Source organism: Lutjanus erythropterus, chromosome 1 (genome assembly GCF_056507025.1).
Source record: "Lutjanus erythropterus isolate fLutEry1 chromosome 1, fLutEry1.hap2, whole genome shotgun sequence".
Taxonomy (NCBI): Eukaryota; Metazoa; Chordata; class Actinopteri; order Lutjaniformes; family Lutjanidae; genus Lutjanus; species Lutjanus erythropterus.
Genome location: NC_139317.1, coordinates 24,061,850 through 24,074,868, shown reverse-complemented (window position 1 = coordinate 24,074,868; position 13,019 = coordinate 24,061,850). Strand labels below are relative to the sequence as shown.

At 38.2% G+C, this 13,019-nt stretch overlaps 1 protein-coding gene across 2 annotated transcripts in view; it reads left to right on the top strand.

Annotated features, from left to right (window-relative positions):
* Positions 1-2,652: 2,652 nt before the first annotated feature.
* The window catches only part of phlpp2 (PH domain and leucine rich repeat protein phosphatase 2), a 54,606-nt gene continuing 44,239 nt past the window's right edge, over positions 2,653-13,019 (top strand). Inside the window, exons 1-2 of one of the 2 annotated variants that reach the window (XM_084717513.1) lie at positions 2,653-2,982; positions 7,654-7,937. In XM_084717513.1, coding sequence (XP_084573639.1) covers positions 2,767-2,982; positions 7,654-7,937 — 500 coding nt within the window. In that variant the 5' untranslated portion in view covers positions 2,653-2,766. Of the gene's footprint in view, positions 2,983-7,597; positions 7,938-13,019 lie in introns of those variants that run through there. The other variant, XM_084717504.1, reaches the window with a different exon arrangement.

The window sequence follows — 13,019 nt, the reverse complement described above, 5'->3', positions numbered from 1 at the left end:
TGTAGTTACAGAGGATGAGTGGGTCTCCATGAAGAGCTGAATTTTAATAAGGTAAAGAGTCTACTATGTTTTGTTTTTTTTCATGGAAGACATTTTGACAGAATAAATAATAAAATGATGTCTGAATTGTATTTAGCTGCTTTAGTTTCACTGTTCTGGTACAAAGTATACTGGCTTCCAAGTGTCATGGTATATGGAGACAGAACAGATCAATCATTCATATGATTCATTTCACCTGTTCTTTCCCTGCTACAGGTCAACAGGTCTGCTGTGGAAAAGGCCTATTCCTTAACTGCTCTGGGAATTCAGAATTAAAATAAATCATTAACAGGTGTGTAGCTGGGAGTTGCGTACCACTTTGTGGATTTTTGTGTCCCTTCTCCAGTGAGGAAAATCCTGCACCTGCATCACCCTTTATCTCAAGAATGATACAGCTGATTGTGGTATCTTCATATGGTGGTCATCTCCAAGAACAACCCCACTACTGATAGTGCTGAATCTTCAGGGGCTGTAAAAGCCAGTCCTGTTAATGAATCAGAGAATTAACTCAAATCTGTTGGTAAGAAGTCAGTATAATTACTTAATTTTACTTTATTTGGAATTTTGTATGTAAAATATTCAGATTTGTGACTTCTAGGCTCCTCAAATGGTCCTCAAAGGCAAAAAATAGCTCTACTAAGCTCTTCTCACCCCTGTAGTTAGTTAATGAAGGAACTTTACTGTCCATGTGGAAAACTGTTAATACAACACAGGACAACAATGAGAACAAACAGTAAAAATAAAAAGAAAAACTGGGAAAAAAATCTAATTTATTTAGGAACAGGCTAAGCACCTTGCAAGCATAAAAAAAAAAAAAAAATACAGACCCCACCTTAAGCCCCACAGGTTCAGTTTATTTAGTATGTTAGTGGTGCATATGACCCAAAAAGCTGCAATTAATCAAATCACCAAATCATCAGTAATTGTCATTATGTGAACCAGTGGATTTGACCCTTGATATCCTCTGATACAGTGTCTACATATCTTCCTCTGTATTTCTGCCTGGATGTCTTCAGTAGTTATTTCCCACAAATTATTTACTGAGTCATTGCATCAGGAGAAAAAAAAAAAAAAACACCGAGTAACGACACGAGATGATTTTAGCCGGATAGCAGCTGTTTCCTCCACAGGAGCCAAGAGAAACAAAGGTAGATACAAGAAATTCATTGAAGTACCACTTTGTAAGTGAAACCTGTGTGTGTGGGATGGGAAGGGATGCAAAAAGTAGGCTAGCGTTATATAATAATGAGTGTTAATGTTACCTGATAGTTAATGTTTAGCATAAGCAAAATAGGGCAAAAATATTTGTCATTTAATCTAGCTAGCTAGCTTGGTTACCTTAGTGTTAGCTCTAACTAGCTCTTAACACTCTTTAATCATATATGTAGGTGTTCTAGTAATGGGAACTTTTGTAAGTATTTGTAAGATTTAAGTTACAACAATATTCATGGTTAATAAATAAGTTTATAACATTAAAGCATCAAACCTAATCCATGACAACTAGCTACGTTAGCTATTTTTGGGTTGCCAGATTGGGAAAAAGCTGCTTGAGTAAATAAGGTTAAAGTCATTAATACAGGTTCAGTTTACCCTTTTAATAAATAATCTAGTGCTGTGACTCACAATTATTTCCATTGTTGATTAATGCTTTGATGATTTTCTTTATGGATTAGTTGCTTGGTCTATAGAGTGTCAGGAAATGTTGAAAAATGTCCATCAGTGTTTCTCAAAGGCCAAGATGACATCCTCGTGTTATGTCCACAATTTAAATATATTCATTTACTGTCATAAAGGAGTAAGTAAACCAGAAAATAGGAATGTTTAAGAAGCTCGAATCAGAGATTGTTTCCTGTTTTTCTTTAAAAAAAAAAAAATGCTCAAAACGATAATCAATTATCAAAATATCCGGTAAAGCCATCGAGTCCGCAGTCATCCATTTTTTCTATCATATATAAACCAAACAAATCTGTCGTCTGTCACTAGATCCTCAGGAATTATAAATGTTAATAAATTAATTAGTTTAGCTTGCAGGTGTAATAAATTGTTAATAAATGGACACTGGTCCAGATGTGCCACAGCTGGTAAGTGGTCAAACAGCCCGTAGGTTTACCTGATGAATTAAAGAGCTAACTAAAAAAAAGATATATCAAGTGTGATATGCTAGATAAGTTTATGGGAATTTCCCCACCCTGGCAATCCAAACGTTATTCTTGTAGATGGCTTATAAATGATCCATAAAGAAATTCCAAATTAATTATTAAGCATCGATAAAGCCAGTTACAACTTATAAATCCTGCATGGATGGTTATTTATAAGAAAATGCAACTGAATAGTATTATATGAATGTTATAGTTATTTCCATTTGCGATCTAAAACTCAGTGAATTAACACATTGAGTGCCACAGACACGCCCCACACGGACACAATCGTGATTTTTCGTTATAAACCGCATGAAGTGGGGAAAGACTTCTCGCCTTGTGATAAATGTAATACGCCTCTCCCCTCAGAAAGGGGCAGTGGCTGATGAATAATAAATAGGTTGAACCCGCCCATTTAATGTTTATTGATCAGCTCTCCAGCGGGCCTATCTGACAACAGTCAGATTCAGTCTGGATATGGCGTCGCAGCACCGACACAGGATGAATTTTCACCTCTCCGTGGGAATCTGCCAGCCGCGTACCGGGACCGCACTTCTTGGTTTTTGGCGCTGTTAAAGAGGGATCATACATGGCGATGGAGGACGAGGACAATAATAGAGCAGCGGTCGTGGCAACTAACACCCAAACGGGCATCAAGAAAGGAGGTGATGTCGGAGATAACGGGGCTTGCATAGACAGGCAGCCGGACACGGTGGTCCACCAAGCGGGGCTGAATCAGACTGCAGGTCGCGGCAGCCGCAGTGGTCCCGGAGCTCATGCTGCGACGGGGATCCGAGTGCTAAAGGCAAGTCATGACGAGGGGAGGATTTGTTCTCTGCTGATGCGGATTCAAACAGGACAAAGTGCTCGACAGATATCTCTATATTGTGTTACATGTCAAGGTTTTTCTTGCATTGCAGTGTAGGTGATTCAAGCAGGGCAAAGTGCATGAAGGCATCCTTGTAATATTATGTAACCGGTGTGATCTCCAGTGATTGATATCCTCTGGTTGATGATTGATCTGTGGACGATTGCCATTAAATGAGGAATGTACCAGAGCCAATTAACAGCCACAAACCCCACACGCACACGCACGCACGCGCGCACACACACACTATAGAGGCTGATAGAGCTTTTATAGGAGGGCCCACTGCTTAACAGCTCTTCTGTGACATTTTAGGGCAAGACACATGATGTGTAATAACGTATAAGTCCCTGAGGTAGCTGCTCACAAGGCAACGACAAACACACACACACACACACACACACACACACACACACACACACACACACACACACACACACACACAAAATCTCAGCTGTGCTTTTCAATTAGTGTGTATGCATTGCTGAGTTTATGTGAAGGACAGTGCACATCAAAATCATAAAAATAGGTCACCCTGTTAATAAGTGCACAATACCATAAGTAAAATGCTGAGTTTTTGTCAGATTTCATTAAATAGAGGGCATTATAGCATATAAATAATATCTCAATAATTTTAGGCTATTCCACAATATATCTTTAAAATAACATACTGTAAATTTTCCAATAGTGCAAATATACAATGATCTTATAGATAATGGTAAATGACATAATAATGATGAAAGAGGTCATGAAATATAAATAAAACTTTTTTGAATTTCAGTTTTATAAATTTGAAATTACCACAATTTTTTCTGGTTAATTTTAAAAAAGAAATCAGAAGTAATAACACAAAGCCATCTGACCTAATTTAACAAGTGTTGCACCATATTTGGTGACCTGTCAAATTAACAGCAGAACGAATGTTAAATCTCGTCACTGGTCGTCATTGGTCTTGTGTGTTGATCCAAGTTGTGATTAAAAGTTTGGGTGGGTCCCAGAATGTTTAGATGTGTAAATGTTCAGATACTCAAGTTGGGGAATGTCTGTCATATAAAATCAGAAACCACTGACAGGAATCATTTTACTGCACAATGATTACCTTACGTAAATATTGCACTAATGCTTACATACTTTTATAAAGATACAATTCACCCCAAAATCAAAAATACATATTTTTACATACATACATATTACATATTTTAGAGATATCAGCCATAGGGATGTCTCCTTTCTCTCCAATATAATGAGACTAAATGGCACTCAGCTTGTGGTGCTTGACTGAAAATCATCAGTAATGTGAATATATTCACTAACTGAATCAGAGCAAGTAATAGAACAGTCTGGTAAGTTCAGAAATCACTTTAATCTGACGCAGCCCTTAAAACCAGGGAAAGACAATGCTTATCTAACAACAAAACTTATCTCGTCTGATATCATGATACTGCTATAATATTGCTATATTGCCCGGCCTTAATGACAATATATTGAATATCTCGATAGTGCAATAAAAATGTCTCAATATTGTACCAGACTGTGACAATATACCCTGTGATATTACATGGTTAATTATTTTCTTCTAGTATTTTTTATTTATTTTATGAAAGGACTGCTACTGACTGTTGCATTGTTTTTTTTTTAATTGTTCATACATAATTCACACATTCATTGCCAAAGACAGTTCAAGTTTTCTGCACATGCTAAGGTGGCTGGCTACTTTTATTGTATTTTATTAAAGAGGGACAGCAGTAATACTACTGCATTAAATGAAAAAAAAAAAAAAAATCAAAAACAAAAAATTCTGTACCCATCAAATTTTATTAATATTATATTATATTTATATAAATATTGTATTGTGTACTTTTTATCATTGTATTTTTATATTGTGATGTTACATCCCTGGTTAATATGTATGCATTACTCACATTAATATTGTCCTTCACATTAACATTACACATAAAATAAAACAGATCCCCCTGTTAATAAGTGCATATTTCCATAAATAAAATGCTGATTTTCTTTTGAATTGATTAAGTGCTACAATACTTCTTCTAACAAATACTGGCTGTAAAATCATTCACCCATAATTCAGTCAGTGGGAAGGGACAATGGTTAGCAGTCTGTTTCATATCTAACATTAACAGACAGACATAACATTAGCCTAAAATAATCAAATAGAGATCAATTAGTTGTTTGAAAGAAAATTGCCAACATTGCCAACTGTTTCATTTCTCAAGCAAAAATGTCAAGCATTTTACGGGTTCCAGCTTCGTAAATGCAAGAATTTGTTAATTTTTTCTCATTTAGGATAATAAATGAAAAATAATTGGGTTGTAGACTGTTTTTAGACAAAAGAAGCTATTTGAAGATGTCATTTGGCTCTGGGAAATTGTGATGAGCATTTTTCACAATTTTATAGACTAAATGATTGATCAGTTAATTGTCAAAATAATTGGCAGACTAAATGATAATGAAAATAATTGTTGCAACCCCAGGGTCACATCCAAACCCTAGCTGCCTTGCTGTCTTTATGTTACAGATACGTACTCTATAATCATGAAATCTACAAGTGAGCTCTATAGCTAAATGAAAGCTGCACCAGATCAACCATTCAGAGTCACTGGGATGTAGTAAAGAATGCAGTGTATTTAGCTGCTCCTTTCTGACTCAGGACAGGTTGATTGAACATGCTTGCTCTAATTCAGCCAGCAAGGCCCTGCTTCACATTCACACAGCAGCACACATGTCCACACCTGGGAGCTGCCCAGTGCATCTGTAGTTCACTGGGTTGACCACTTGATTCCACAGCAGCAGGCAGTGGTTCACTGCCTCAGTCAGAAATCCCTTACCAGCAGCTGACGAGAAAAGGATGACCACTATTCAGCAGGTGTGGAATTGCCCCCTCTCTAACCTTTGGATTAATGCTGCTTCACTTATCATCTCTTCGAGGAGTGAAAGGGAAAGATTATTTTTGACCTTGGAGATAAAGATTTAGCACAACCATCTTAACTCAAGATCCACTTACTAGCTTGACTGAGCAAGCTCCATATGTCAATGAAGACTGCGAAACAGGGATGTAAATATAGGCTGTGCAGTTGCACAAGGGCCCATTGGGTGGAAGGGCCCGTAGAGGGAGTGGCCCCTCAAACAATGTGTTGCGAATAGGCCCTTGCTTTCTCTTTGACGTCTCTACTTTCCCAATACAACAGCCCAAGCAATTCACTGGCTGTAAAATCCAACTGATTGTTGGTATAATATACAATATAGGCCTAATTGTGTATCTGTGTGCTTCATAACTACTCTGTAAGAGCCAGTCATAACTACAGTACCTTATCTGCTGTGCAATGAGTTGGACGGAGACGATTCTCTAATAACATGAACTGAGTTAAAAAGTTAAATTAAGAAGTGAACAAGTTTTTCTTTAGATTATTCAGGTTTAGGTAGTTTCCAAAGAAAAATCTAAAAAGAATTTAAAAAAAAGAGATCTATTCATTATTATTTGATAATGCTGATTTTCACATTTCACATTATTCTAAAAAGCTAAAACATTAGAGAGGTATGATGTAAAAATGTATTATTAAAAATACATACATATTAATTGGTAAGTGTGAGTAAATGACAGACCATTGACAAATGACAGAAATTGAGTTTTTGCCAGTTGGTCGAATCAAAATAATAATTTTATACCTTGTGTCATAGTTTGGTAAAATAAGTAAAAATTCTTACATATTGTGGAAAGATGATTTGCACTGTGCAATCATGTGTGATTACATGATGCACCATTGTGTTTGTGTCTGTGTTTGTGTGTGGTTTCTTTTGGGGGTCTTCTCTTGACATTTTTCAGGGTATCACAATTGAATGATGCAAAGATGACCTCATTTTTAAACAGTATTGACAACATATGTAAGTCACTACACTGGATGCTCTCCAGATTTGTGCTTTCATATCCTGTCCTTCATGCAGCATCAGAATAGTGGACAGGTCTTTACCTCTTGGACTAAATGACCAGCAGTAATGTCTTTGTTGTGCCAGTGATGGAAGTCTGTCATGGTCAGCTGATGTTACTTACATGCTATCATTTTAGCACAACTTCAGTCCTTATTAATGTCAAACTAAGATAGTCCAGTGTTGTATAATTTTCAGGAAAAACATTAGGCTCCTGCTCATCCGGCTAACATCGCCACAAGTGATTAGAGCAAGAGCAAAGAACAACATGATATTGTGGTTCCTGTTAGTAATGCAGTCACATAGTCCATCCTCATGAAATCTGTTTTGTCTCCACAGTTGAAATCCTCCAGTTCCTTTTGTAACAACCCCTGTGTGCTGTAAATGACTGTTCCCCAAAGTTGTGAATCGGTCCTGTGGACATTTGTACTGTTTGAGCATGTTTCATGTTTGTCCCATTGCATTTTTATGACGACATTATATTGATGAGAATTATTAAGTTACTGAGATCATTCACTTGGTAACTACCAGCAGAGATGTTGTATAAAGGTAGCCCACAGCACCTCTAGGATGGTCAGCATTACATTTTGAACCCATGGGTGTTAGACATCCTGATATGTAGCCTATCTGATGTCAATCTGTATATTAAAATGAATCTTTCTGTGTCAGCAGCGCAACATGAAGCGGAATGGGAGTCGTGGCTGTGTGACGAGAAAGACCAGGTTTGGATCACGAGAGCGGGACTGGTTGAAGGGCGACACCCAGCGGGGCTGTGTGTGTCTGTATGGGGGCACAGTGGACCCCCAGCCACCTGCCTCTGGCCCGCAGGCCTCCTCCACCCCTCAGACAGACCTGCAGTTGGTGCTTTGCTCCACCAGTACCACAGTGGAGGAGCTGTGTGCTCAGAGAGACGGACAGGGACTCTACATTCAGCTTCATGGAGACCTAGTCAGGTAAAGACACACAAGGCTAAGTCATTAACGGTCCGGTGTGGAAGATTTACATGGATTTTGACACATAATATGTTGTCATTAGTGTATAATAACCTGAGAGCTGTTGATATCTACAGAGGGCACGGATCCTCTCCCACAGTGTCCGCCATGTTGCTCTGGCATGTTTGAATGTGAGTTTTTGTCCAAAGACTGTTCCACCTAGTCCCACTCTACTGTACTGTGATTGGCTTCTACTGCTATGCTGTGACTGGATACTACTTGTTGCCTTGACGATGTGTCCTTAGGATTGCCAGAAAGCCTTTCTAACATTGAGTAATGGTCTATTTGAACTTTTCCTAAACGTAACCAAGTAGTTCTTGTTCCTAAACCTACCCAGGTAGTTGTGTTCCTAACCCTATCCAAGAAGTTTTTGATCCAAACTCTACTCAAGTAGCAGAGCGCCCCTATAGCTCAGTTGGCAGAGCGTGCACCCCATGTACTGAGGCTGTCAGTCCTCTGTAGTGATTGCCAGTGCGACTCCCACTTTTGGCCGATTTGATGCGTGTCATCCTCTCTCTCTCTCTCTACCCCCTTTCCTGTCATCTCTTCAGCTGCCGCTATTGCAATAAAGGCAAAAGCACAAAAAAATCATTAAAAAAAACCAAACAAAAACTCTACTCAAGTAGGTTTTGTTCCTAAACCTACCCAAATAGTTTTGGTGCCAAAAGCCTAACCAGAGTGGGACTGAAGACTGAGAATAATACTAAATAATAAATAAAACAAACCTGACAACTAAGTCTCAGAAAAAAGCTAACAGTAACATTTAGCTTCACATGGGACACAAACCACAGTCTCCTGGGCACAAATCCTGTGTTTGATACATTCATTCACTAAAACCTCCTTTCCAAACTTGTCCCAACTACCAGTATCTACAGTTTGATTCACAGCCAGTCAGAGAACAGTAGGGCAGGACGAGGCAGAATGTTTGTGGCGAAAAGTTTTCCAAACCAAACACTGACTCTAGATACAGACTTCCGCAGCCACAGTAGGTTCTCCTACATGCTTGAAAGGGGAGAGTGAGACAAAGTGTTTGCAATCTTCAAGCTCACTAACAGATGCCACTAAATCCTACACACTGGTTCTTTAAGGTAAAGTTACAACTTATCATTTCCTGGAGAAAATGTGTCCTCTGCATTTGAGTCATGCTAACAAGTTAGGATGGTTGCCCAGAGACTAGCTGTAGTTCGGAGACTAGTGGCTTCCTTAGTCGAGTGTAACAGCAGGACTAATGCAAATACGTAGTCCCCCTTTCAGAGTATCCAACATGCTGTAGTCCTGCATTAGTGTCTTCAATGGACACATCTTCTGTTCAGTACATTGCTGGTGTACATGCCAGAGCGCCTGACAGCTCACAGCTTAATATATTATCATGTACTAACAAGAAAATGTGAAGAGTGAAAGAAACAAAAATGTCTTGAAGCATAAAAAGATGCTTTGAGTTGCAGTTATATGAGTATAGTGCAAGTGAAAAATGAGATATTATGCAGCTGGTTTAGACAGCTGCACAGGTTAAAATAGAAGTACATCTTTTCCATCAGACACACAAAAAACACAGCTGCAATGGCGTACAGCAACAACTCAAAAAAGCAATTTCTAAGCACTATATTTATGTATGTATTTATATATATATGTCTACATCTCTTTCTTATTTATATAATAAAAAAGTATACCAGGCCTTGGCTTTACTTCATATCCTGTCCATGAACAGTGCATAAACCTGCAGTAGTTCCCCAAAATCTATACTCCCACAGCAGCTCACCCAGGATACCCTCAGGGAACATGACTGACCAGCTCTCTCAGCTACACTAGACATATGTTGACAGAAATAGCAAATGACCCCTTGATTATCTGTGAAAGGATAAAAAGCCGGTTCACTGATCCGTGACCAGGAAGGAATCTGGGCTGTTCTTCCTTTGCTTTCCTGGGAAAGCCTGTGTGAAGATATTAGAAGGGAGAGTCTAAAATAAGAAATCAGCTATAGTTAAATCACAGTGACTTATGGCTTATTTCTATGTGAGCCTTACTGTCTGTTCTGTTTCTTTTTTAAATGATGTGGGATATTGAGGCACAGCCAGATTTTAAAATCTTACAAGACATGTGGGATAACAGCAAAAATACCAGTAGGTGGATTTAAATGTTTGCGTTAGTGACCATTAATGGCTGGAAGATCATGCCACGGATGTGCTGCAGATATTGTTTTGGAAATATGACAGGAGGTTGTTAATGACTTTATAGGCTGGTAGCTAATAGTGTTCTCAACTAACAGCATATGAGCCAACTTCATTATATCTGTGCTGATTAAAAGCTGAAGGCATTGCAGAGTAATGCAGACTGGTAATAAATGAAAGGCTTTTGGTAAGTGTGTGGCTCGGCTGTGTTGGTTTAGTTTATATTCCTGCAGTGGAAATTGCAGTTTAAATTGCAGTCTGCCAGCAAGTACGACAAGGTGGATTTAAATTTAATATCTTCAACATCCAAAAACAGGGCTTTGGCGACTTGAACCCCATGATTTCTCTTTACGCAAAAAAAAAAAACATTCCACACAGACAGCACATACAGTTAAGACTAGTCTAAGTTTGCAGTAAATGCATTAAATTAATAAAAAGTGCATATGGTCATGGAAAATCCATGAACTACGACTCTATTTAAGGGGCTTATAGTCCTTCATTTTCTCTCTCTTTGTAAATCTAGAGCTGTACCGAGTAGTTTGAAGCTTCAAAGCATAATTTCTAAAGTTGACATTTGAATTTTAAATCAACATTTGAATGTTTTTTTTTTTGCATGTCTATTCGTTCTGCTTAAACCTGGTATTTCTGCACAGTTGCAGATCATGATTAGGCAACACTAACATTAATTATTAGTATTATAATATTTGTAGAAGAATATAAGATTCCTGTGGTGGCTGCATAGGATTGTTTCTGACTCAGGTGATCCAGTCATTTCCAATAACTCAAAGTCGAACAGTTGAAATGTATTGAAATAAGCTAATGTAATCTTTCTCAAAAGTCACAAAATATTTGATCTAACAAAGTATTCTGCTTTAATCTATATTAAAGCAGAATACATCATTTTTACTGCAGCCTAGGGATTATTACCAATAATCAATTTGATTGATTAATTAAATTTAATCAATCTACTATCAAATAAGAGATTGCTTTTATGAGCATGTGAACATGTATGTTGCTGTGGAAATAAAACTTTGATTAAGTGGAAAAAAAACGCATTTCGTGTTGTTTGGTATAAGGAGAATCTTGTTTTTTTTTGATTAATTGTTAATGTTAACACTGATAAAAAGTACTTACAGTTTGCAACTCTACTGCTGTTTGCTCTCCCTCTTGCTGCACATAAACCAACAGGAGTCTAACAGCATTATAAATTATATTTACGCTGATGAAACTGACAAGTTATATTCATTAAAGAAAGTTGATTTAATAAAAAAGGCTAACTCGTTTCATCAAATTGATTACTTTATTCATATTGTACAACTTGTTCTAGGATTTTTATTTTTTAGGGTGATTACATCATAAAATATGACAGCACACATTCAAAGCTTAATTTGAAAACCTAAGACGAAGCTTCAAATATAAACATAAAATATAAACAGTACTATGTAATTCATCGCTTTTTTGTGTAATATGTTTTATTACTGGGCCTGATAATAGATGCATGTACTTTATAAATGAGCTACATCTGAAACATACAAAGCTGTCGACAGCCCTGAGACGAGCACTGAGGAGGATTTGTAACTAAGGCCATGATGGAAGGGGTGGAAGCTTTTTTTAGTGATTTTCTTTTTATAGCTTGTAGTAATGTGCCGCTTACAGGAAGATGTGGTCTGGTTTTTTTCCTGCTTGAGGAACTCTCATACAAATAAACTCCCTCTTAAGATAAATTTACTGAGGCAGTGGAGATGATGGACAACTCCCATCCTTCCATTCATCCATTTTTTGAGCCGCTTATCCTGGTCGGGGTCACAGTGCCAACAGGGTGAGCAGAGCAGTCTGCTGTTCTTTTTCCCTGCGACAGGCTCTTCCTTGGGGATCCCTAAGTGCTCCCAGGACAGATGGGATATGTAATCCCGTTGAAATGTTCTGGGTATGCCCAGGGTTTCCTCCCAGTTTGTCACTTCCAAAGGGAGGCTCCCAGACATCTCAACTGGCTCCTCTCAGAGGAGTCAGCGGCTTGATAACACGGGCCTCCCAAATCACTGAGCTCCTCACTCTGAAGTGTAAAGCGAGGCCAGTCACCCTGTAGAGAATCTCATTTCATCTGCTTCTATCTACAGTCTGTATGGTGAAGGATCAGACCAGCTGCAATTCAAGAATTCTCCTGTTATTGGATCTTAAAGATCTGACAGGATTGGGACACAATGTCAGCTACTGGTCAGTCAGGGGAAAAAAAATAGAGGTGAGTGCTTGAAAGTCAGGTGACCTTGATTAAGCACGATCCAAAATAAGTGATGCAGGGTTGTTATCTTGTGGGTTCACCACTGATGAGGTGAAGGGTTGAGTCTGGGTGAAAGGCCTGTTAGACATAGGTCGGAACAGATTAGGCACTGTGAACACTGGCAACAGAAAACAGCTGATAGGAGATGTTTTTGATCATATTATCTTGCATTTGCTTTGAGTTCAAGAGTTTTACTTGCAATAACCACAAGACTTTGGTTGGACATATTTTCAGCTGCTATGTAGCTAAGATTTGATTGTGTAAACATTATGCACTACTATGCAGTACTAAAACCTCTTCAACTCCACAGAGACGTACATGTCCTCTGCCAACTTTACTCTCTTTCAAAGGCTGTAGTAGGCTCGGTTTTAAAGCTAGAGTAACGCATGTCATGCTAGCTAGCCGGGATAAGGGCTTAATCATACTCTAAATTAGGCCACATTTTGGTGAAGATAAAACTGGAATGGCAATTTTATAGGGGTGCCTTGACCTCTCACCTCAGCATATCTGAATGAAAATTGAGCTATGGGTACTAGGGCTGGGTCTCATTTAATAAATTATGATACCACTACCCTTTAAGTGATACCAATACCAGCG